Source organism: Ranitomeya imitator, chromosome 5, assembly GCF_032444005.1.
Source record: "Ranitomeya imitator isolate aRanImi1 chromosome 5, aRanImi1.pri, whole genome shotgun sequence".
Taxonomy (NCBI): domain Eukaryota; kingdom Metazoa; phylum Chordata; class Amphibia; order Anura; family Dendrobatidae; genus Ranitomeya; species Ranitomeya imitator.
This window is the reverse complement of record NC_091286.1, coordinates 48,271,611-48,297,984: the sequence shown is the minus strand read 5'-3', so window position 1 is coordinate 48,297,984 and position 26,374 is coordinate 48,271,611. Positions and strand designations below refer to the sequence as shown.

General features: G+C 42.8%; 1 protein-coding gene across 1 annotated transcript in view; it reads left to right on the top strand.

Moving 5' to 3' along the window:
* The first annotated feature begins 604 nt into the window (after positions 1–604).
* Positions 605–26,374, top strand: part of LOC138681274 (mucin-like protein) — a 52,096-nt gene continuing 26,326 nt past the window's right edge. The window contains exons 1-12 of the mRNA XM_069768642.1: positions 605–628; positions 3,158–3,325; positions 7,249–7,428; positions 9,301–9,907; positions 11,723–11,833; positions 12,354–12,568; positions 14,300–14,375; positions 15,446–15,733; positions 18,889–19,134; positions 21,086–21,238; positions 25,109–25,284; positions 25,863–26,055. Of these exons, the coding sequence (XP_069624743.1) occupies positions 617–628; positions 3,158–3,325; positions 7,249–7,428; positions 9,301–9,907; positions 11,723–11,833; positions 12,354–12,568; positions 14,300–14,375; positions 15,446–15,733; positions 18,889–19,134; positions 21,086–21,238; positions 25,109–25,284; positions 25,863–26,055 (2,425 nt within the window). The 5' untranslated portion in view covers positions 605–616. The remainder of the gene's footprint in view (positions 629–3,157; positions 3,326–7,248; positions 7,429–9,300; positions 9,908–11,722; positions 11,834–12,353; positions 12,569–14,299; positions 14,376–15,445; positions 15,734–18,888; positions 19,135–21,085; positions 21,239–25,108; positions 25,285–25,862; positions 26,056–26,374) is intronic.

Below are 26,374 nucleotides of genomic sequence, written 5' to 3'. Positions count from 1 at the left end.
AGTCTTTTGTGAAGAACAAAAAATGTGAGTCTTAAAAAAAAAAGCCTCAGTGGAAAATGTGAAGATTGCAAGATTTCAATTTTATTTCAAGATATCGTTACAGGAAAAAAATAAATTGCCAATTTTGCAAAAATAAAGAATGAAAAATAGATGCAAAAATTGAGCAATGTATGCAGTGAGCTCCCCCTAGTGGCAGCTGCAGATAAATAGAATTTTATTGTGAAGAGAAGCAGCAGGACCGATTCAGTGTTCATCATGGACCTACAATGTGCGGTCTATAATTTTCGGATCGTCCACTGTTCTTCACTCTATAAAAGCTGTAGGATTTGCTAGATATGGATATGGATATACCATGGGAACAAAATTGCGCCCTTTACCTTGCATATTTCTGATCTTAAAATAAACTGTAATATGAGGAAAAGGGAACGTAAGTAAGAAAATAATACAAAGTAATTCAACACTCATATGATACATATAAAAAAGCGACTGTTCCCTTAAGCCCTATATAACTAGTTGTACCACTTTTAGGAATTCCAGCCATAGACAGTCCCTGAGGCTCCGAGACCTAAGATACAACGATGAATTTAGTGGACAGAGGAGCTCTTATAAATCAACAATGAACAAAGAGGTATTCTCAAATTTGGAAGTTCCCGACTGCTGGGGGGCTGACCTCTGAGTCCCGCCCCCCCATCGATCCCAATAACCCAGGCTCCAAAAAGACCCCTGTGAATGGAGCTGCGGCCGATCATGCACACTGCACACATCGCACCATTCACAAAGGGACTCTAAAAGCCCCATGTTTTATGGATCGGTGGTGGTCCTAGTAGTCGGACCCCCAGCGATTGGGCAGTATGAAGAAGTGAAGATGCTTATGTTTATCAAAATATGCAGGACCAGTAGTCAGCTGATCAATGAATAAATCTTTGCACTGCAGTACCCAAGAATGGCCACTACACAGTGTGCGGCACTGTACTTTCTACAGCCATGGGAGCTAATCAATGGGGGTGATCGGTGCTGGACCCCACAAAGCTGATCCTTATCAATATCTTATTCCTAAAAAAAAAGCCTTTAAGTCATAAGTCCTGATCCCTTTAAGTGAATTAACATGGCAAAAAGTTCATGTTTGATAATAATTTGCCAGTCTAATTGGATTTTACCTCTTAATTCCATTACTGTTGTTTTCTAGTTCCATTTACTTCTTGGTTCTGTGCACTTAGCCTAATGGGGAAAAGATCTGCTCTTATGAATGCAGCTTTTATGTATTAAACTATTTAAATGATACAAAAACACCAAATTGGAGAAGATGAAATCTCTGGAAAGAGTTTTCATCATAGGAAAAATATCAATAGCAGATGATTAGAGGCGATTTAGTGAAGGTTGCAATATCAGAGTTAAGTAGCGTGTATTAGTGACATTATTGCCGTACTGCTAATGCGCTCTGTAATGGGTGGAAATGTGCTGAGAACTGCTCGCATTTCTTTCAGTATGTTTTATGGCTCAATAATGGACAGGATGGTGCATGTCCTGACAAGAGTAAGTGCAGAGCAACCTAAGAAAACTGCTCTTTACATGAGTGGAAATGTGCTGTATTGTGCAAATGGATAATTGTCAAAGATGAGCTAATCGATTCGATGCAAATCGAATTTGCGTAAAATTTTTAGGAATTTGATAATTCCTGCAAATTTATACGATTTACTGTTCTATTTCCAACCACCTGAAATGGTCACCACCATTTTGCATCAGTCAAAAAAGGCTCATATGACCTGGAACAGAAGCGTCAGAAACACTCGCTCCTGTGATAAAACAGGCAGGTATTTCTGTTCCCTGAGAAAGAAGCTGCTGTGAGCGCTGTATACTCACTAAGGCCACATTCGAATTATATTTTTGTAAGTCACAACTAGGAGAGGAACAATCAGAAGAAAAGAAACAAGTCACAACGTTTGCACTTTTTACCAACTCCTGGTTTTGGCTTAAAGATTCTGATGTAAAATACTGACCAAATACTGAATGTGTGAAAGTGTCTTTATCGTAAGTACCTTTTGCTTCTTTCCCCAATGGCCAGGAGATGTGGTATGTGCTGACCAAGAGCTGGAGCAGCTCTGCATGGTTGGACACAGCAAGTAACACAGTACACAGCAGGGAACATTTATAAGATTATTCAGCACAGGAACATTTTTTTTTTCTAACACATCCAATTGTGGAACTTATTATTACTGCAAGATCTGTTAATTATAATGTACTTTCTTTGTGGGGGAAACTCTATAAGGAGATCAAAACCATAGTATCCCATCTCCCATATGTGTTTTATCTTTCCTTGGTTTTGTCGACGTTGATGCTTTTATGCTGAGCATTTGGACATTATGTGAGAAATGATAACCACTGTTACATAGGTTGAAAAAATACACAGGTCCATCAAGTTCAACTTTTCACCACCAATTATACATTCTCTATTGATGGATTATTTATAGCCCACAATGCCATTTGTGCCATATTTGCCGTTATAGTGTCTGCCATTACCACTTCTTGTGGTCAGGCATTCCACAGTCTGACTGCTCTTACTGTAAAGAACCCTTTCCTATTTAGCCAAAAATTAGAGTGGCAGAAGGAAAAACACTGCATATAATATGGGCGTTTTTATTACGTTTTAATTGCATTTTCATGTGCGTTTTTGCAGCGTTTTACTTGTGAATTCATTTGAATGGGTGAAAAGGGCTGAAAAATTGCATCTTGGTAAAAATGCAGTAGGGTTCATAATACGCCTCGAAAAAAAAATGCAGAGCGTGCATGAGAATTCAGAAATCTCATTGATTGTGCTAGTGCTGTAAAATGCTACATGTTTTATGCCCCAAATTCGCTGTGAAAATATACACCAAAAATGCTGCCAAAATACCACGTCTATCCTTAAAGTTCCCTTTCCTTACCCTGAAGGACATTAGTAGGCTTTATACTCGGCTTACAGCAGCTTGTATTCTGTGAATGAAGTTTTTGGGTCACTGGCACTTTTGGGTAAATTCACCCTTAAAAATTCCATTGCTATCATTCTGTTATTTAGTAGAATGTTAGAAGAAAAAAACTATCATCAATAATTATTTTCATATAAATCAATAAAGTCAGAGAAAAGAAATTACTAAATAATTGTGAACCTGTTTTTCTCCAGTTTTCAGACAATGGATGGGTCCAGTTTCAGCCTGGGAACATCAATGAGAAATATTTGTTCCCCAATCCCTTTGAAAAGAGATTTCGAGGAGATGAGAAGGTGGCCATGCTCGCTGTCTTCTGGGATGATGCTGACCTCACACTGGGAAACGGGGCCCTGTGGTACCAGGTTTGGTACAACTTTTGTCTTTTAGCTTAGCTTACCCTGTTTAACTGTGGCTGCGTGGCAACTTTCGGCTATCAAATATCGCCAGAGGCTGCTGCTGAGACATCACAGCATACTGAAAAAGAACAGGGCAGCTTTGCGACCCACAAGGTACTGCGACAAAAAAATGATAAAAAGTTGCAAACAGTTGCAATTTTCTCATAGAAAAATGTATTCACACAGGCACAGTGCTATCCAAATCCAGGGCTGTGGAGTCGGTATGACAAACCAATGACTCCGACTCTGACTTCTCATTTTCTCCGTCTCACAAACTTCGACCCCACAGCACTGGTCACTACTGAGCATGTACATAAAGTGCAGCACAGATGCATCTCATCTACAACCCCACAGCACTGGTCACTACTGAGCATGTACATAAAGTGCAGCACAGATTCATTTCATCTACTACCCCACAGCACTGGTCACTACTGATCATGTGCATAAAGTGCAGCACAGATTCATCTCATCTACAACCCCGCAGCACTGGTCACTACTGAGCATGTACATAAAGTGCAGCACAGATTCATCTCATCTACGACCCCACAGCACTGGTCAGTACTGAGCATGTGCATAAAGTGCAGCTCAGATTCATCTCATCTACAACCCCGCAGCACTGGTCACTACTGAGCATGTACATAAAGTGCAGCACAGATTCATCTAATCTACAACCCCACAGCACTGGTCACTACTGATCATGTGCATAAAGTGCAGCACAGATTCATCTCATCTACAACCCCGCAGCACTGGTCACTACTGAGCATGTACATAAAGTGCAGCACAGATTCATCTCCTCTACAACCCCACAGCACTGGTCACTACTGATCATGTGCATAAAGTGCAGCACAGATTCATCTCATCTACAACCCCGCAGCACTGGTCACTACTGAGCATGTACATAAAGTGCAGCACAGATTCATCTCATCTACGACCCCACAGCACTGGTCAGTACTGAGCATGTGCATAAAGTGCAGCTCAGATTCATCTAATCTACAACCCCACAGCACTGGTCACTACTGAGCATGTACATAAAGTGCAGCACAGATTCATCTCATCTACGACCCCACAGCACTGGTCACTACTGAGCATGTACATAAAGTGCAGCACAGATTCATCTAATCTACAACCCCACAGCACTGGTCACTACTGAGCCTGTAAAGTGCAGCACAGATTCATCTCATCTACAACCCCACAGCACTGGTCACTACTGAGCATGTGCATAAAGTGCAGCACATTTTCATCTCATCTACGACCCCACAGCACTGGTCACTACTGAGCCTGTACATAAAGTGCAGCACAGATTCATCTAATCTACAACCCCACATCACTGGTCACTACTGAGCATGTACAAAAAGTGCAGCACAGATTCATCTCATCTACAACCCCACAGCACTGGTCACTACTGAGCCTGTACATAAAGTGCAGCACAGATTCATCTCAACTATGACCCCACAGCACTGGTCACTACTGAGCATGTACATAAAGTGCAGCACAGATTCATCTCATCTACAACGCCACAGCATTGGTCACTACTGATCATATACATAAAGTGCAGCACAGATTCATCTCATCTACAACCCCACAGCACTGGTCACTACTGAGCATGTCCATAAAGTGCAGCACAGATTCATCTCATCTACAGCCCCACAGCACTGGTCACTACTGAGCATGTACATAAAGAGCGGCACAGATTCATCTCATCTACGACTCCACAGCACTAGTCACTCACTACTGAGCATGTACATAAAGTGCAGCACAGATTCATCTCATCTACAACCCCACAGCACTGGTCACTACTGAGCATGTGCATAAAGTGCAGCACAGATTCATCTCAACTACAACCCCACAGCACTGGTCACTACTGATCATATACATAAAGTGCAGCACAGATTCATCTCATCTACAACCCCACAGCACTGGTCACTACTGAGCATGTCCATAAAGTGCAGCACAGATTCATCTCATCTACAGCCCCACAGCACTGGTCACTACTGAGCATGTACATAAAGAGCGGCACAGATTCATCTCATCTACGACTCCACAGCACTAGTCACTCACTACTGAGCATGTACATAAAGTGCAGCACAGATTCATCTCATCTACAACCCCACAGCACTGGTCACTACTGAGCATGTACATAATGTGCAGCACAGATTCATCTCATCTACAACCCCACAGCACTGGTCACTACTGAGCATGTACATAAAGAGCGGCACAGATTCATTTCATCTACGACTCCACAGCACTAGTCACTACTGAGCATGTACATAATGTGCAGCACAGATTCATCTCATCTACAACCCCACAGCACTGGTCACTACTGAGCATGTACATAATGTGCAGCACAGATTCATCTCATCTACAGCCCCACAGCACTGGTCACTACTGAGCATGTACATAAAGTGCAGCACAGATTCATCTCATCTACAACCCCACAGCACTGGTCACTACTGAGCATGTACATAAAGTGCAGCACAGATTCATCTTATCTACAACCCCACAGCACTGGTCACTACTGAGCATGTACATAATGTGCAGCACAGATTCATCTCATCTACATCCCCACAGCACTGGTCACTACTGAGCATGTACATAAAGTGCAGCACAGATTCATCTCATCTACAACCCCACAGCACTGGTCACTACTGAGCATGTACATAAAGTGCAGCACAGATTCATCTTATCTACAACCCCACAGCACTGGTCACTACTGAGCATGTACATAAAGTGCAGCACACATTCATCTCATCTACAGCCCCACAGCACTGGTCACTACTGAGCCTGTACATAAAGTGCAGCACAGATTCATCTTATCTACAACCCCACAGCACTGGTCACTACTGAGCATGTACATAAAGAGCGGCACAGATTCATCTCATCTACAACCCCACAGCACTGGTCACTACTGAGCATGTACATAAAGAGCGGCACAGATTCATATCATCTACGACTCCACAGCACTGGTCACTACTGAGCATGTACATAAAGTGCAGCACAGATTCATCTAATCTACAACCCCACAGCACTGGTCACTACTGAGCATGTGCATAAAGTGAAGCACAGATTCATCTCATCTCCTACTCCACAGCACTGGTCACTACTGAGCATGTACATAAAGTGCAGCACAGATTAATCTCAACTAAAAGCCCAGATCCTTAGATCAGGAACAGAACAGACATTTATAGGATATTTCATACCTTTCCCAAATTATTATGAAAACATTTACAGTACATCCTGCATTGTACTACTATACCCAATGTATCATATATGTTCATTTTATACTGACTCTAACTCTGACTCCACCAAAAATGGACACCATCTCCGACTCTATGACTCAGACTCCACAGCCCTGTCTCAATCAAGGCAGTTCTTTATTCTTATCTTGCAGCAAGTGGACAAGGCATTGGTCATAAGCGTTGTCTGACCTTTCATACACCTTCAGATCTTTTATACTCTTAGAATACAATCGAGTCACTCAGATATACTCATCTATTTCTTATTGGTCAATATCTACTTGCGGAATTAACTTGTTGGAATGTTAGTCATCATATACAAGATACTTGAAGAGACAACGCTGTCTTGAACTGTCTCCCCAAGTAGGCCAGGTTGTCTGTGGTGATGGGGGGGGGTGAGGGGGGGCATGTATGTCTTTATAGGATATAGAACTTTACGAGTGCCTATACATCTGACCAACTTGCAGGTTTGCTCCGGGGCCTATCATTCTCCAGTTATGCCACTGCAGTTCACCTTAACGTCTTAAATGTCCCATCCATCAGTGTGAAGAAAAAAGAGAAGAGGCTCATATCTACATGTTGTTATTTGGATAGGAGAGTGCTTAAATTATGCCATCAACAGCCCATTATATCACATTTAATTTCTTTTATACAAAGGTTTATTCTGAGGATAATCAGAAAGATTTCTACTCACAAATCGTATTTAACCGAACCAACGATGAAGTGAACAATTATTACAGGAAAAATCTTACTGCCAACTTTACATCAAAATGGATCCTGAAGATAACGTGGGATCAAGTGTTACCAGTGTCGTTCCAAAACATCGACTTTAACGAGGTAACGGTTTATAATTAGTTCAATGCACCTAAAATAATAAAAATGTAGCAACTCTGCAAATAGCCGTGATTAAAAATAGTTGTATAATTCTGTGTATGCAGCTCGTGTGCAGACTAATGTATCATGGCTACAATCTGCAAATACCCAGGCACTCTCGCTGCTGACGGATTTGTAACATTTTTGCAAATCACTCATCTAGATAAAGGACGCAGAACTCATTCGGAGCAGACGTCCGATGTTCTCGTACGAGTACTATCTGTTGTTTTCGCCGATAGCACTTGTGCCTGTGATAATTTATTAAGCCATTCACATATCCGTGACTTTCCGTGGACCGAGCAGTCAGTGGAAAATTGCGGAGACATACCGATTTTGATGCAAGTTTAGACCAAAATCGGCAATACAAGTCTCTAGGTCCGTGAAAAAATCAAACCGCACTCGGATGACATCTGACTACTGTCTGATTTTATAGAAAGGAGATGGAAGAGAAACTTTTTTTGTTCTCAGTTTACGAGTAAAACTGATGACACTTGGACCATACTCTGATCAAAGTCTGATAAAAATAATTGGTCAGTTTTTCTCGTAAAGGTACCGTCACATTTAGCGACGCTGCAGCGATCTAGACAACTATGCCGATCGCTGCAGCGTCGCTGTTTGGTCGCTGGAGGGCTGTCACACAGACAGCTCTCCAGGGACCAACGATCCCGAAGTCCCCGGGTAACCAGGGTAAACATCGGGTTACTAAGCGCAGGGCCGTGCTTAGTAACCCGATGTTTACCCTGGTTACCATTGTAAATGTAAAAAAAACAAACACTACATACTTACCTTCCGGTGTCTGGTCACGTCCCTCGCCTTCAGCTTCCCGCACTGACTGAGCGCCGGCCGTAAAGCACAGCAGTGACGTCACCGCTGTGCTCTTGCTTTACGGCCGGCCGGAGCTCAGTCAGTGTGGGAAGCTGACGGCGAGGGGACAGACACCGGAATGTAAGTATGTGGTGTTTTTTTTTTTTACATTTACAATGGTAACCAGGGTAAACATCGGGTTACTAAGCGCAGCCCTGCGCTTAGTAACCCGATGTTTACCCTGGTTACCAGTGAAGACATCGCTGGATCGGTGTCACACATGCCGATTCAGCGATGTCAGCGGGAGATCCAGCGACGAAATAAAGTCCTGGACTTTCCCCAGCGACCAACGATCTCCCAGCAGGGGCCTGATCGTTGGTCGCTGTCACACATAAAGATTTTGTTAACGATATCGTTGCTACGTCACAAAAAGTAACGATATCGTTAACGATATCGTTATGTGTGACGGTACCTTAAGAGAGAACAATATCTCTATGATATCTATCCTTTACAGACACTCTGCTACATCAACATTTTTAAAAAGCAAATGAACAGCAAAAAAAAATGTTGTGCAAAGGTGTGAGAAGCCTCTACTTCATTCATTGTCTATGGGACTGTTGGAGAAATCTGGGTACAGTCACATAGACAATGATTTGAGCACAGTTTGATCATGCACCAATCCGTTCCTTAACCTCATATTTGGCTTGCTGAAAGTGCCAGTGGTCAGAACTCCAACAATCTGTAATTCATTCCCTCTGCGTTTTTTGGGGAACAACCCTTTAAAAAAGTTTTCCATTACGGTAAGCCCTGTCCATATGCTCTATCACCAAGGTTTTCAGCTGCCTGCCTCACAGCAATTAGCTGATCGACAGTGGGTCCTAATTTACAACAGTTGTCCATATCTCTGAGATTTTCCTGTTACTGGTAAATTTGCAATTTAAAAAAATAGTGTTGCAAGTATATCCATATTTCTACTGTATTCTTGCTAATATTGCTAATTTGTGTCTTTTCTTAAACATATTGTCCTTGTAGACTAATACATTCCAGTGCGTGCTGACCACTGATGGGACATTGTCCTTCGCATTGATAAAATATTACAACATGTCCTGGGGTCCGGCACAAAGAGTGTATCACAGGGCATTGATCGGATACACCAATGGAGAAGGCATCTACTTCAATGATCCCCAGGCACTGAAGAACAATACTTACAGGTCAGGAGGGATATATCGTCCTCACAACGTTCTAGGAAACACAAATAAAACTGGCGTTTGGGCTTATTGGTTGGATACCCCGGCCAATGTCAGCACAACCAACTACCACAGCAAGTGCTGGAGTTGGTATTATTCAGAACCGGACAGTTCTTCCTGGGATGCCGGGATACCATCATGTCCATGCCTTAAATCCCAAGCTGCTAAAGATTACACATTTATTCCTGAGGTCCTTCCATCCAGCAGCAGTGACCTAGTCGTCACATTACGGAGATTGCAGAGTAACGGTACAGGATTTCAATCTACCCTACCCAATCAGTACGCCGCTGGCCGGAGGTGCGTGTACAGTGCAGATGGCTACCTGATAAGGGGCTTCACGGATCGTTACTTCATACATAACTCCTATGCTAATGGCATCCAAGAACACATAAGTAAGTTTGTGGTATATGAGCTCTTCAATTTATGTTATAGTATATCAGATAGCAAGATAGATCGATAGATCGATAGATATAGATAGATAGATAGATAGATAGATAGCAAGATAGATAGATAATAGATAGATAGATAATAGATAGATAATAGAGAGATAATAGATTGATAGATAGATATAGATAGATAGATAGATAGATAGATAGATAGATAGATAGATAGATAGCAAGATAGATAGATAATAGATAGATAGATAATAGATAGATAATAGAGAGATAATAGATAGATAGATAGATAGATAGATAGATAGATAGATAGATAGATAGATAGATAGCAAGATAGATAGATAATAGATAGATAGATAATAGATAGATAATAGAGAGATAATAGATATATTGATAGACAGATAGATAGATAGATAGATAGATAGATAGATAGATAGATAGATAGATAGATAGATAGATAGATAGAGTAAAAAAGCAGGTGATAAGTATTGTATGGGAGGCAGGTACAGACTGGGGCTGAAATTCAGCCCTGGCATGTGAAATCACACAGGCCCATGTTGTCCCCGTCCCCTTGAACCAGATGGGATATATTACTAATATTACCCTGGATGGAGGAAAGGAAGATTTTCTACAAGACCAATATGTCTAATGATACCCATGGGCTACTGGGGTAAGTGATGGAGTCATCAACTTTGTGCTCCATCACAACTCTTAACAGTATGGGTGTCTTGAGAACACCAATTCTGTTATCAATGTAACAGACAAGGCAGCCCATTACCAGACAGGCCCTTCTGGCATTTGCCAGAATTGCCAGATGGCCAGTCCGGCCCTGATGGGAGGTACGTGTCCCTGGGATGACTAGCCTTGGTCATGTAAGTCCTGAAAATGAGGTTTTAGCAACAGTAGGTCACTTAGAAGTTTTTAATGGGACTGGATTTTGGGTCCGGGTTTCAGGAATGACCAGAAGAGCCTGGGTGGGAATGGCCGCTCCCATATCTCCAGTCCTGGCTTTATAGGTGCTTTATAAGGCAGCTGAGCAGACTCAGAGCTGTTTGTGTGTGAGAGGAGAAAAGGACCTTGTTGTGTTAGTCAGTTTCTACCAATGGGGGAGAGAGTGGACTTTATTCTTAACGGATGAGCCCGTATCTACTATGTGAACTGTTTTGTTTATTTTGTCACACCTTTCTGCCGAGAAAAGGCTTTTTTAATTTGTAAGCTGTGATCGTTTATGGACTTTTAATAAACCGCTCACTGTTTGGACACAAGAACTGGATCCCTGTGTGTACTCTACCGGCTGCCAAAAAGCGTGAATCTCTGAATCTCTACAATAGATAGATAGATAGGTAGGTAGATAGATAGATAGATATAGAAAAAAAAAACAAAGAGCAGCACCAAAAGAAAACAAAGGGTGCAAAAAATCCTTCCAGGTATATACCAAACCTCATACTATAGTCCAAAAAATGAAGGCAGCACTCCAATAGGAAAAATGAAAGTGATTTATTGGCCCATGTGCGACGTTTCAGTCCAGGATGTGGACCTTTCTCAAGCCTGAAACGTCGCACATGGGCCAATAAATCACTTTCATTTTTCCTATTGGAGTGCTGCCTTCATTTTTTGGACTATAGATAGATAGATAGATAGATAGATAGATAGATAGATAGATAGATAGATAGATAGATAGATAGATAATACTGTAGATAGAGTAGATAGATAGATACATGAGTATAGTGGATAGCTAGACCGATATTACCCCATGTGTTTCTGTATTTTGTGCATCTTTGGTGTCTGATAAATGTCTTCCTGTCATTACAGATAGAGATCTGCGGCCTTTCTTCTGGTGTTGCAGTAAATCTCCTCTGTGCCATCTGTATTATAAGAGACGGCCTCTGGATACCTGCGCCGGGTATTCTTCTCCAGGACTTGGTGAGGCATTCCTCTGCTGACATTAAAGATAATCATCAGATTAACATGAGAGCTTTGGTGGCACCAGACCAGAATTCTGGGGTATTAGATTGTGGTCTCCTGGTCAAGATCCTCATCTCTTGGAGAGAATGAAGGGCAGGTTATAATGAGGATTCATCTTGTCTAGATTTACACACACAATTCTGACATGGGTTTTCAAAGGATGTACACCAGACTCGATAGGTCCACAGTGAAATAATGTACACAGTTTGAATTCTGACATTTAGGCCCAGATCCAATTTTGAGTGACCAAAAGCTTTGGCAGTAATCGTAGCGGCCAGTGCAGCGGAGACGGTGGAGGCACTTGTTTTTAGTATACAGAAGGGGGACAATTACTTCAGCATGAATCTGGTATGAGGACGATTGTCCGTCTACAACTTTCTTGGCTCTGCATTTGGCCATAAAATGGCTCTTTGCTCTACTTTCTGGATCACTTAATTTGCCATTTGTCATGTGTTTAATGTTCTTCATCCCACAACAGGCCTGGTGTATGGAACATTACATTTCTCCATGTTTGATGGACAAGAATATACATTTAAAGGTCTGGGAGAGTTTGTAATCGTCAGGCTGTCATCGATCATGGGAGCCAATGTTTTCACTCTTCAGGGTCAGACTGAGAGACTGCAAACAGAAAATGGAGCTGCTAATGGCACTGCCCTTGTCCGAGTGGCGGCATTCTACCAGGGCACCTTAAAGGTATACAGACAGAACAGATTGTATAAAGTTACTCGTGTCAGTAAATGGGGGGGTCCACTACTGTTTATTCATTTCAAAATGGACCCATGGTGGTCCTAACATGAAATAGACACAAACTAACTTACTGGACCCCACTGCTCCTTTCTACTGCTGCCAGCGTCCATCGCCAGTCTCCAAGATTCCTTTTTCTAGTAGTGGATTCAGGTGACCACTGCAGCCAATTAGTAGCCACTGATTAGTTGCAGTGGTCACGTTCTGCCTAAGCTGGAAGAACAGCCCCCTAGTTCTTTCTTTTGGCTCAAACGGAACGTGACCATGGCAGCTGTCAACAGGTAAGCAGATGTAACAGCACAGAAGATGAAGACTCAACGTTTTGTGTTATCTAATGTAGCAAACAATATTTCTACTGGTACCTTAGTCCATGGTATGTCAAAGTCCGTGTGGTGGTCATCACCGTCATCTCCTAAACACTAAGTCTGTCGTGGTAGTCACTGTAATGGGCCTCAACGGGAGTCAGCTCTATTTCTCCGTTAAGGCGCAAGTCTATTGCCATAGCGGACCTGTGAGTCACATCACCAACATGTCATTCCGGCTGCCTCCGTCTCCTAGAGAGCAGCCCAGGTCCTCTCCGTATTGTCACCTGGGTCTCCAGGCTTCAGCTCACCGGGTCGCCTGACTCTTCAACCGCTCACTGGATTGTCCATATCGCTTTAAGAAGGCTTCCTAAACATTTTGCTAACACAAACATCCCTTCAAAAAGGCTTCTGGCCCTTCTCACTAACACAATCGTCCTTTTAAGAAGGCTTCCTGCCGTTCACGCTAACACGACGTACCTATAAGAAGAACTCCTGCCGGTCACAAGATCATCCGTTCCTTTAAGTAGGCTTTCTGCCTTTACCCGGGTTTCTTCCAGTTCAGCTATCACTTCACGTCTGACCTGACACAGGTCCAGGCGATGACCCCTCCTCTGCCATGGCTTCAGAGACTTTTATATTTTCTAACTGCAACACAACTTGTCACATGACCTTGTCCCCCCTTGCTTCTTCGTCCTACCAGCAACACATATTCACTTCCCAGTTCCTGTCGCTTGCTTTTCCTTTCTCTTCTTATAGTTTCTGGCCACTACATGGTGGTGTTCCTTTACTTTAGGTTCACTTAGTTAGAAGTCTCCTACTTCCGTACACAGCCAATCAGAGGCCTCTGATTGGCTCTAGAAGTCACCTGTTATCTCCCTCTGGTAGAGAAAGCCAGAAGATCAGTGAAGGACATCACCAGCAGTATAAAGGAAAGGCAGTAATCCTGTAGATGAGTGTCTTTGTTTATTTTTTGTAAATGGTATAATGAATAAATTTATCCCACCAACTTGCTGATTGCTGATCTGACAATGAAGAACCCTAGTGATCCCAAGATCACGGCTCTAGAACCTCGAGAATGAGGTTCTGTAGCCTCATCTTGCAGATCAGAGCTGCGCATGCCTGACCTCCATTCATTGTCTACGAGACAGCCGAGCACTATAAACCGCTATCTACAGCCCGATTGACAACGAATGGAGCAAAGCCAAGCACTCCTCTCCATTTCATCCATGGCTTCAGAGCCTCGTTCTCAGGGATCCAGAGCCCCAATCTTGGGATCACTAGGGATGCCAGTCATCAGGCTCCCAGAAATCAGCAAATTATAATTTTTATTTTTGGGAGAATAACCCTTCAATACTTCTGTTTTATCTCCTTGTAGATACAATGGACAATATCGGACAATAGGAAAGATATAAATGTCCTTGTGGATGAAAAACTGGTTGAATTCCAGAAAGGTAAAATACAGAGTTGTGAAAAGTAAGAATATTCATGAGGTTATGACCTATAATCAGAAGTCAATTGCTGAGATTGCGACTCCCACACTGCGGCCACCCAACTTCTGCTTGAGCAGGAATGGATGTGTTCACCCTTAGCTTTTCTTCAATTTGGTTAAGCATTTCAATTTATCACAGTACAAATGTAATAAAATATTATCACATTATAGAAAAACCCCAGCAAATCCCACGATAGTCTGCAATTCACACCACAAGCACTGCATGACTCCAACCAAATATGTATAGAGGGCCTTACTCATCACAGCTCTTTCGTCCAGCTCTTACAAAGTGGGCGAAGCTGGGGCGGGACGGGGGTGCGGTGGCTGTCACTCATCAAATTCTTGACCGGCAGCATTCGCTATCCCCAAATCTTGTCTGGAGGGTCTAACTCCATTATGTCCCTCATCAAGATCGGCACGAATAACGCCATTCTAGATGAAACGGGCCCATACAGCGCATAGCAAAATCATATTTATTTTTTCAAAGTTGGTCATCTCGTGCCCCTTATCTTGGGTTATATTGAGTAACAGGGATTTCATCATCTTTCTTGCCGTTTTTTCAGGAGGGTTACACTCCTGATGATTGACAGTGTTGACTGGCGGCATAATGACAGCAGAGACAGCGCTTCTCTTGCAGCATTGGATGAGCACAGGGCCACAGTGACGTCATCTGGCCAGCTTTAGAGCAACGCTTACAAGTTTTATTGGATAGAACTTGTAAGCGCTGCGCCCCTCGCCTAGGAAGCTAACTGCTTTCAATAGACTGGAGTGGTGGCTGATAATTAAGGCAACGAGGTGCAATAGAATAAAAATCCTTTTGTCATTGAGAGCACAGAGGATTTTTCATAAGAGGCAAATTACAAAATGATTGTTTTTTTACAAGTACTTTGCAATGTGTGTGAATCCGCCATCAGACCGGTGAGTCCGCTCACACGGAGGGAAGAAATCCAGCCCGTATAATCTTGCTTGGCACATATGCCATGTATTATATTGATACAATGTGGTAAATAATCCTTCTCGCGTGTTTTGCAGACATAATGTACTTCGGCCAAAATAACTTTGCTGTACTGAAGCTGGAAGACAAGCGGATCTCCGCCGTGTACAGCTGTGGTCTGCAGGTGTCCGTGGCCATGGGTGAAGGTGCCATATTAGAAGTCCTGGTCAATGTACCGCAGACATTCCTGTACAAGACTCTGGGCCTTCTGGGACTATGGAGCACCAAGAAATCAGATGACTTTCCACAATCAAATGGCTATGCCTTGTATTACCAGGAGGGCAGCGAGCCAGCGGAAGAAATCCTGTACAATTTTGGCTTGTCTTGTAAGTTTTTGTGAATGATTTCTGGGTAACCAGTCTGCAGGGGGGCATTAGCGTAACTGTCAGCTGGTGGGATTCATCGGCCACTTCTTGTGTAAAAATATAATTATTAGGTAGGTGGGAAGATGCACCTAATTGTTTGGCCACTACAAGACAGCACAAAGTGCTTGTGCTAGGTTTGAGCAGTCACTTTCTGCCGTGGGGGTATGTGCACACAGACAGCGGCGTACCAGCATCGTTTTATAAGCAGAAGACGGTTCAGGAAATGCTGGCGGTGTTTCTTTGAAGTGTCATTTCTGAAATCTGGTTGGACACTTTTGCAGTGGTTTTGCTGCTGGCGTTTATTTTATTTTCCATATATAACATCGTGGTGGCTTGGAAGCAGAAGACTCCAGAAGAATGGACCGGACACTTCTTTTATTCTTTTGATGGCTTTCAAAGTCCGAAAAAGTTGAAAAAAACAGCAATAAAAGACAGAACATGTGCACAGCAATGCCGTTTTGACATTGCTGTGCAAATGTTTCTTCATTTTGGTGTTTTTTTTTCGCGTTTTGTCAAGCATGTTCCAGGCGGAATCTGTCTGTAAAAGGTGTGTGCACAAACCATAAAACTCCCTTAAATCAATTGGGCATGTGTCTGCACATTCTACGAGAACGATCCTTCGTAGAGGCCTCCTGTCGATCAAGAGTGAGGGGGTTTAGGAGGAAAACTGCCGATTACCTGCAAAAGTTTGCAGCTGTCACATATTGATATGAAAATCTTGCTAAACCGTAGTGGTGGGATGCTTGGGTACATCATGGACGCTATGTGAGGCCATGCCATAAAGCAGGGGTGTCAAACTGCCTTCCTCGAGGGCCTCAAACCATGCGTGTTTTCAAGATTTCCTTAGCATTGCACAAGGTGCTGGAATCATTCTCTGCAGGTGATTAAATTATCACCTGTGCAATGCAAGGAAATCCTGAAAACATGACCTGTTTGCGGCCCTCGAGGAATGCAGTTTGACACCCCTGCCATAAAGCGTTCTGCTCACACTGCAGCTCTCCGCAGCCAATAAATGCAGTAGACGATTTTAAAGGTAAGATCGTCATTTTCCTTCACAATTGTGCACCCAGAAGATACCCGGGTGAGCCTATTTTCAGACACAAACTGCATTGTGAAATCTTGGCCTCAAGGTTCTTGGAGTACTGGACTCGGCAAACTATGGACAGATCTTGGCGCAAGTGACGGATGGAATATGTGGTGTTAATCAAATATCTCCACAGACACAATGCGTTTCGGGTTTCAGAGGCCCCTTTACCAAGTGGCAGAGACAGATCTATAAAGCAGTTAGTTAGGATCGGTAGACTCGAAGTCAGGCTAAGATATGCAGCCAGGATTTAGATGGCAAAATGCACCAACATTATGGCCTCGGGGCGAGAATTACAGTGGCCAGGAGTCGGCCATTAAACAATAGTTTGATTTCACATGTTGATCATCTGTTCAACAAAACTGTATGGCTGATTGTCCAGTACCTGACCATTGGTCTTAATTGCCTTGTGCTGGTTGTTACTTATAGGGGGTGCGACCGAATTCTGCAGGAAATTGTATCCTCTCTGTCCTGCAAAGATTTGCTTCCCCAGCAGGTGATATATCAGGCGACTCTACCCCCCATTCCTCGCCTGAGCGTTGGTGCTTAGTCTGCTAATACCTGGTTCATTCGTACCTTTGTATTCTGTTTTCCGTTATCGACCCGGCCAGTTTACCCGCTTTGTTTGACATGTCCATTCCTGACTCCGGCTTTGTATAGTGAACCCGTGCTACCTGTCCCAACCTCAGACCGCCTGACCACGCTTCAATCTCGCCCTCCTGTACCTCATACTCACATTTCTGACCCTCCAATCAGCTGCTATAGTCCCAGGGACTGCCCTGGAGTGGTACCTGGTGTCTCCGTCAGCCCAGGCCATCCTTACCATCAGAGGCACTAGCGAAGACCCCGTAGACACTTAGTCACGCCACTCCAGGGTAAGCCCGGCATGTCCACACCCACCAGCATTACATACACTGTGCAGCCATTAAAGGGAATCTGTCACCAGATTTTTACTACCCCTTCTGAAAGAAACTTGATGTAGGGTAGATACCCTGTTTTCAGCAATGTGCCACTTACTGGGCAGTTTTATCTGCTGCAGATCTGTCAGTTCTCTGAATGTAGAGCTCTGTATAACCCCGCCCACAACCCCGATTGGCTGCTTTCTGTGAACACTATTCACTGGCAGAAAGCAGCCAATGAATGATGAGGGTGTGGTTGGACTACCTAGCAGAAAGTTTACTAGTCCTCTAGTGATAATCTCCTGCTGATAAAGCTGTGATTTTATTAAGATTAAAGCAAACAGCCCAGTAAGTGACACATCGCTGGAGTCAGGGTCTCTGTCTCTACATTATGCTGCTCTCAGATTAGGTGGCACAAACCTAGTGATAGATTCCCTTAAACAATTTGAAAACCATGTTAATTTTCAGTAAAACCACATGATGATCCCATGGCTGTATCATTGTCATTTCAAAAAACCTGATCTGCACATCCAAACATAGACACAGTGTGAACAGGTGCTGAACCCAGAGTCGCCAACTCGTATATATTTAAGTAAATAGGGCAGCACACTGCAGCGCCAAAACATGCAAACTTGAAAACACAAAATTTGAACTGCATTACTGCACTGAAAATATGAAAAATGAGAGCTTTTAGCGCATAAAAATGGCCAATTTTATGTGTACCTCGTAGCCACGATAAGGCATCTCTCTTATACGAGGCCCTACGCTTGACCTACCTCTCTGAGAATAAACGTCTCCATCTGAATGGGTACATGTGAAACCTCTCCTTGGACTCAAATTCTCTCTCACTGTGGAGGGGTATTGGACCTATTATAATTAAAACACCTGAAGCTAGGAGGCGGGGAGTGCACGATCAGAAGGCTAGAGAATACATTTCAAAAACCTGACCTGCACATCCAAACATTTTTATGCGCTAAAAGCTCTCATTTTTCATATTTTCAGTGCAGTAATGCAGTTCAAATTTTGTGTTTTCAAGTTTGCATGTTTTGGCGCTGCAGTGTATCATTGTCAGTTTATTTTGTCTGCAGTCTGAAAGTTGTAAAATGTTTGCATTTTTCTCGCTGTATTTGCAGGGATTGTACCGTCTCCAGAAAGTCTTTTTGGATCCAGACAAAGTGTGGATGTTTGGAGGGCATTTATACCGACCTTCACTTCAGCCTTAATGACCTCGGTGTCACAAACAATTCTACTTGCAGCTAACGAGACCTGTGCGGGGTTACTGCAGTGTGTGCACGACTACCTGCTGTCCAATAGCAGCGCTGTGGGACGCCAGACCCGAAAAGACTATAATGACTTTAAACAGTTAGTCACCCTGTATGGTAAGAAAAGTCACAGTTCACCTCCTCCCCCTCCTGTACAATAACCGGTTAACACTTCTATATACAGAGATAACACAGGATACAGGATTCACAATAGTTGATGTCACAGCTCACCTCCTTCCCCCTCCTGTTCAATGACACTGCTATATACAGTAGATAACACCAGATCCAAATTATAAAATAGGTAATGTCACAGATCACCTCCTCCCCCCCAGTACAATGATTGATAAAATATCTTTATAAATTAGATAACACTGGATCCACCTTTCACAATGGACAATTTCACAGCTCACCTCCTCCCCCTCTTCCTGTACAATAACCGGTTAACACTTCTATATACAGAGATAACACAGGATACAGGATTCACAATACTTGATGTCACAGCTCACCTCCTTCCCCCTCCTGTTCAATGACACTGCTATATACAGTAGAGAACATCAGATCCAAATTATAAAATAGGTAATGTCACAGATCACCTTCTCCCCCTCCAGTACAATGATTGATAAAACATCTTTATAAATTAGATAACACTGGATCCACCTTTCACAATGGACTATTTCACAGCTCACCTCCTCTTCCTTCTGTAAAATGACTGATACAACATCTATATACAGCAGATAACACAGGGTCCATCATAGGTGATGTCACACTGTGGCTCGCCTCCTCCTCTTCCTGTACAATGACTAATAACATATCTATATACAGTAGAGAACAGAGGATCCACCATTCACAATAGGCAATGTCACAGCTCACCTCCTCTTCCCCTTTTCTTCACAATGACCTTTGCTCGGATCAGAGCATGCTCAGAAAATCCTTCTATACAAGTCAATAGGGTCAGATACAGACTATTACTGCTTACGTCCATGTGGCTGCTCACAAGAACAGGAAGTTTGAGTGTATTAGAAGGAATAAGACTACTGGCCAGTGAGAAAATTGCAAGATTTAAATTGTTTTATTTGGTATTAAAGGGGTTGTTCAGTACCAGGATGACCCCTTCTCAATCTGAATATTTGTCTCCATTAAAATAAAAACTCCTATACTCACCTCCGCTGCTGATGAGGTTCTAGCGGTGTTAGCACTTGCGTTCCCAAGGCTCATGTAATGCTCCCAATCAGCTCTGCCATCACTGTCTGTGCCTTCAAACGTATAGAAAATCAACAGGAAGACAGAGGATGATAAAGTCCTTGATCCTAATTTTGCCTAAAAATGGGTGCTTTTTTGCTCTCACAGCTTTCCAAATGTGAGTGGAAAAGTGATCATGGTCAACTTTGCAAATAGGTCTAAGCAAGATGTATGAACTGTGAACTTTTAAAAAGATGGTAAAAAAAGGTGCAATTCTCTCTCCAATGGTGGAGCTCTAAAATAACATGTTTAAAGTTACACCAAATTTATCAAACCTTGTGCAATACTTTGATAAATTCGGGGCAAATATAATCATAACAGCCTCAAGAAAAACTGAAGATCTGTTACCAGATAAAAAGTCGCCAGTTTTGCTCTCATTTTATTCCCTCTGCTCCTCCGAGTGCTCCAGTTTTTTTTTTTTTTTTTAAATCCACCATATGGTTCCAGATATATGGGCCTTTTTATTTAGTTCTAATTTCCATGGTCTTTACCAATGGGGGCGTGGCTCTCAAGGTAATTATGCAGAGCAGCCTAAAGACACGCCCCCAAGGAATCCTTTGAGCCACACCTCCTTGATAAAGATTATACAATTTAACACTAAATAAAAAGACCCATAGCTCTGAAATTGTATGGCGGATTTTTAAAAAAAGAAAAACAACATGCACAGGGAAGCAGAGGGAATGAAGTAAGATTAAAAACTGACCATTTTTCACTTAGCGATAGTTAAAAAATTCCCCATCGTGATAAATCACTCCCCAACTCCAATATTTTTCTCTTGAACAGAACAATCTCTTTAGATATTTGTTTTTCTTTTTTTTTTTTCATGCAGGAAATGGTGCCCCACGATTGCTGGGACCGGTGGTTCTACAACTGAAAGTAAACACAACCTTCAAGGCTACATTTGAGGCAATTGATCCTAATAATGACACTATTTCTTTTTCCCTTGTGAAGCCGATTCCAGCAGGAGCCTTCATTACACTAAGTAAGTCGTCGATATACCGAGCACTGTCTAAAAAGAGAAAGGAAGATGCTGATTGAAATATAAAGAAGTTAATGTAGAGAAGCTGTAAAAAATGTGAAAAATATCATAATTCCGTCACTCTGAATTGATCATAGACTTCTGCTGCATACAGAAAGCAGCAAGATATTAATATCCCATTCTGATATTCATTTCTACATTTTTTTCATGTCAGTACATAAAGGTTGAACTTTTTGACAACAAAATCTCATCAGCACATTTACCCTACACTATTGCAATAATTGTTGATTTGTTTCCATTTTCACAATTTGACCGGTAATTTCCTTTTTTTAACTCCTAATTGTCTCTCTGAAGAGACAATTTGCATATTTCCCAGAGGAGCATTACGGCTTTAAGTCTCTTCATCTCGGCATGATTAGCATGTCAATCTCCGCAAGGAAACCCAATTTAAAGAGTAATTCTCACTGGGATCCCCTTGATCTGGAGAACAGGGCTCTGAAATGCCCTTTGGAGTGGAGCGTTGGCCACACTTGCTGGTCACCACCCTTTATGGGCCTGTTGGAGACAGAAGGGTAGAGCACTCGGCTAGCTTTGACAGTGCTATAGAAAATAAATGAAATGATGGCTCACAGACATGGCCAAAGCTTTATATCGACATGACATTTTAGAGCCACATTCTCGGGATCAGTCGATGATCTTGTGGTTGGACCACCACCAATTCAAAAGTTATTACCTAACCAGTGGTGAGAGAATAATATGTATTAATGGGAATAACCCTTTAGGCTACATTCCCATAAATATTTGGTGAGCTTTTGATGATGCAAATGTTGCAAATTTTCTGCACATAATTTGCCGACATCTCCTTAGGGTGCTGCAAGGTAATCACCGACCCACACAACAGCTGCCCAACAGTCCATGGGCATAGTCCAATCTCTTCAACCCAGTTTGGACATCGGATAGTCTATTTTTTCTCATGGATCCGCATGACCTTAGTCCCACTAATTTGGGCAACGACAAGGAGTGTCCGAGTACTTTTAATGAGAAGCCCATTGCCAAACACATCAACAGCTCCAGCAATACAGGAGCACAGTCCATAAAGTCTTGATCCGGCTGGATCATTGGGTCATCCGTTTCCTCCCCTCCCTGTTTTGGGAACAACAGTCTCTTTAATTGCACAATGTCCATGTGTCAGGCTCACAGTCCCTTAGTGGAAAGTTAATGGAAAACATGAGGCAGAGTCCATGAGGTAAGGTTCACAGTCCATAGGGACAGAAATAGTTTGGGGCCCTATAACAGTTCACAGTCCCTTAATGCAGCAGTGGGAAAGCAAAACAGGGTGGGGGAACACCAACATTCAGGGTCACTGCTGGGTCTTCCGCTCACAGGAACTCAAAATAGTCTTTCACTGACTACATTTTCTTCATGTTACAAGCACAACAGAGCTTCCAGGGCGGACCCTTCACTTCCGCCACCATGCTTTATACTGCAGCCACGCTTACACCCAGGTCTCTTTACTGTGAGTCTTCCCTTCAATGGCTACCGCCACCCACTTGGCCTTGATGGGGTCCGTAACTGGAGTCTCCTCCTCCATACATCTGCGGCTGAAGTATTGGGGCTGCTTCCTGGATCGGCACCTCCTTAGGGTGCTGCGAGGTATTCACTGGCCAGGATGCCATTAGAGCCTCCAACCGCTCCACCATGCCGCGGGGCCTCGGCCACACTGACACCACCACCTCCTCCTTGGACTCAGACTGGGACTTGGGCCCCCCAATGTCATCAGCCCACCAGGCCACTTTTCCTCCGACTGCCACGCAAGCTGCCACTTCCATTTGGACTCTCCTGGTCCCCCATGGAGTGCTACACCATACCGTTGGCCATCTCTCTTGATAGGGAAACCATAGCGCTCCATCACGACATGCTCACTGTTCACATTGTTCACCAACAATGGTGCCAGCCTGCTCTGCCATGAGTATATTCGTTGTCGCTCCGCTGCTTCCTGGGCAGAGCTACTTCCAGTTCACCTGGCCATTTTCTGCAAGTGCTCGTCCGTTCTCCCATGGATTGCTGCAATGGGCGTCATTTCTTTTCCTTCTGTTGCACCCAGCAAGGGTGGGCACTGCTCACCACCAACTTCTCGAGACAGGCCCTTTTCCAGACCACATGGATTTTTGAATCTTTCTGACCTGCCAACACCCAAGATGGGCAGGGTTTCCTAGGCCTCGTGCGCTACTGTCCACCATCTTGCATCTGGCTGCGGTCGACATTTTCACAATTATCTTTCCCGCGTTCGTGAAGTCTCCCTGATGCATGATTCGATCCTGCCAACTATGCCAAACGTAAAGTGACCGAGGATGGTAACCGTGGATGAGCTGCTGCTCCATAACACCTTGGCACTTTACAGGAAAATCGTGTCCCAGTCCCAATGTGCTGTCTAGTGTGGTGTGCATCACACTCACTTATAGGCCGCAGGCCTCCATCCTCAGGAGCCGCTGCACATAACTCAGGGGAAACCCAGTTCATTGTAACAAGCAAACGTTTACTGGACAGTTCAAGTTCATCAGATTGTGGCAAGCAGTATTGGGCACAACACTTCTTATTCCATGTTTCCTTAGTCCTGTATGTTTCCAGCTATACTATCTGCTCCTCCTGGGCTATCCCCGAGTTTACTGGTTCTTTCACTCCCAGGGATTTCCTGTCCAGTCCCACAGTGCACTCTGGATCCCTTACGATCTCTTAACGTGGTTCCACTTCCAACTTCCTCTGTACGCCAGAGGATAAGGCACTCTCTGTAGTCCAAAAGAGATTCTAGAAAGGCTTCCCACTGCATTGAATGATAGCTGCTCCCCCACTGCAACTTGAACTTGACCTTGGTTACTGTACTTCCGCATCTGACTATCAGGAAGTACAGGAAAGATATATATCTTGGTACCATGTTAGCCAGTAGATAGAAAAATATTTAGAATTGAGAGTCCTCAGTGGTTGATACCTTTTAATGGCTAACTGAAAAGATGGTAACAAATTGCAAGCTTTCGAGACTACACAGGTCTCTTCATCAGGCAAAGACTAAAACAAATTCTGAAGAATCACATATTTATGCACAACATAGCACAGAGAAAAAAAAAGGGGGAAGTATCAGGAAGTAGTCCTCTTTTACTACTAATGTTGCCTCCCACAATGGGCTCGTCCCAAACACGAACTGTATCTTGCCCTAATGTCTTACTTTACGCAGTCCTTGTATGTTAGTCCTAAGCACTTTACTAAGTCTAACCCTGTGATTACCATATACCCTGCTCACATTAATTCTTTACAATATGCATTACCCTAACAAATAATTCACATCATATCACATACTGCACATGCCACCACATATCCATATATAAAAACACATGTCACAGTTCACATTAGTGATTGTTGTTTTCAGGACCAAGAACACGACAGTACAGTCCACACCCTTACACCTATACTCTATATAGATAACTTGCTGATTGGTGGGAGTCCGTCAGATGAGACCCACACTAATCTGCAGAGCAGGGTATCTTAATCCCTGATGGGGCACTTTTACCTCCGTTACAAAAGGAAGTGGCAGGTTGGATGACTTATCGCTGCTCCATTCATTCTCTTTGGGGCTGCTGGAAAAAGTTGAGAACAGCGCTTGGCATCCCCATATAGAATGAATGGTACGGCAGTCGATCATGCGCACCTGCACTCTATTCTACCTGAGATAAAGATACCCTGTCCTGACAATCAGTGCAGATTCCAGCAGATGGACCCCAATCTTTTCCTTTTAACTTCTCCAGGTTATGGTTCTTCGCATTGTTCAAGTGAAGCATGTAGTAAAGTACATTAGGTAATACTCTAATGTTCTACCAACAGATGGTCAGTTTACATGGACTGTCCAGGATGGTGGTCCTATGCCGCTGATACTACAAGTGAATGATCAGCTCTCTGGTTCCATATTTATCCCAATGCTGCAAGTCTGCAAATGTGCTAATGGTGGAACATGTGATAATAGCGTCATCATTGAAAGCTATTCTGAAAGCAAATATCAGGTACAAATATCATCACTGGAATAAGTCTGCCTATAGTGAGCTGGTCATATGCTATTCAGGAGAAATGCCACTACATATAATATATATAGTGGCCTGATAGCATAAAGTACACATTATATAATATACCACAACTACTGTTAAAAATATTGAAGGTAGGTAGAAAAATATTCCTATTCCTATCAAAGAATATTGAAGCAACTACAATATCTCACCATAGTTGGAGTAGAAATAACTAACTAAGCTTCATATAAATATTTGTAATTGATATGCCATTGCCTTATTTCTTCTGGAACTTTCAGTGGGCGGCAGTTTCTCTGCTGCCTGTGACATGCATGCTGCTGCACAGTGACAGTGCACAGTTCTGTTGCCTTTCTCCAAGGTCTTCATTTCTCCAATATTCTACTCACAGTTTATAATGACCTATGTGACCATAGCTTCTGATGTGATTCTTCTCTGGTAGGTGGAATGATTTCTTATGACTACTAGAATTTTATAGCGAAAATAGAAAATCTCAAACATACACTAATTAAACATAGTTAATTCTCTGACAGAAAAGCTAAAATATATTCTCCGTTCAGGTCGTTGGTTGTATATGTCCTGACGGCTTCTCAGGACCATTTTGCTTGAATCGGTCAAAACCATGTCAAGGGCAACCGTGCTTTCCGAATGTGGCTTGCCTAAATCAAAACACAGGACCCCAATATGTGTGTAGTGCATGCCCAGCTGCAACCGTCGCCAATGGTATAGATGGAGAGAAGTGCTTCCTATATGGTATATGTTTTTATGCGTATATCTATCTATCTATCTATCTATTAATCTATCTATTTATCTATCATGTATCTATCTATCTATCTATCATCTATCTATTTATCTATTATATATTATCTATTATCTATCAATCTATTATCTATCTATCATCTATCTATTATCTACTGTACCTATCTATTATATATTATCTATCTATTATCTATCTATCATCTATCTATTATCTATTATCTATCTATCTATCATCTATCTATCTATTATCTAATTGCAAAAAGTGAGAGCAGCACAGAAAAAAAACTAATTCAGAGTGCAAAGCCCCTCAGGC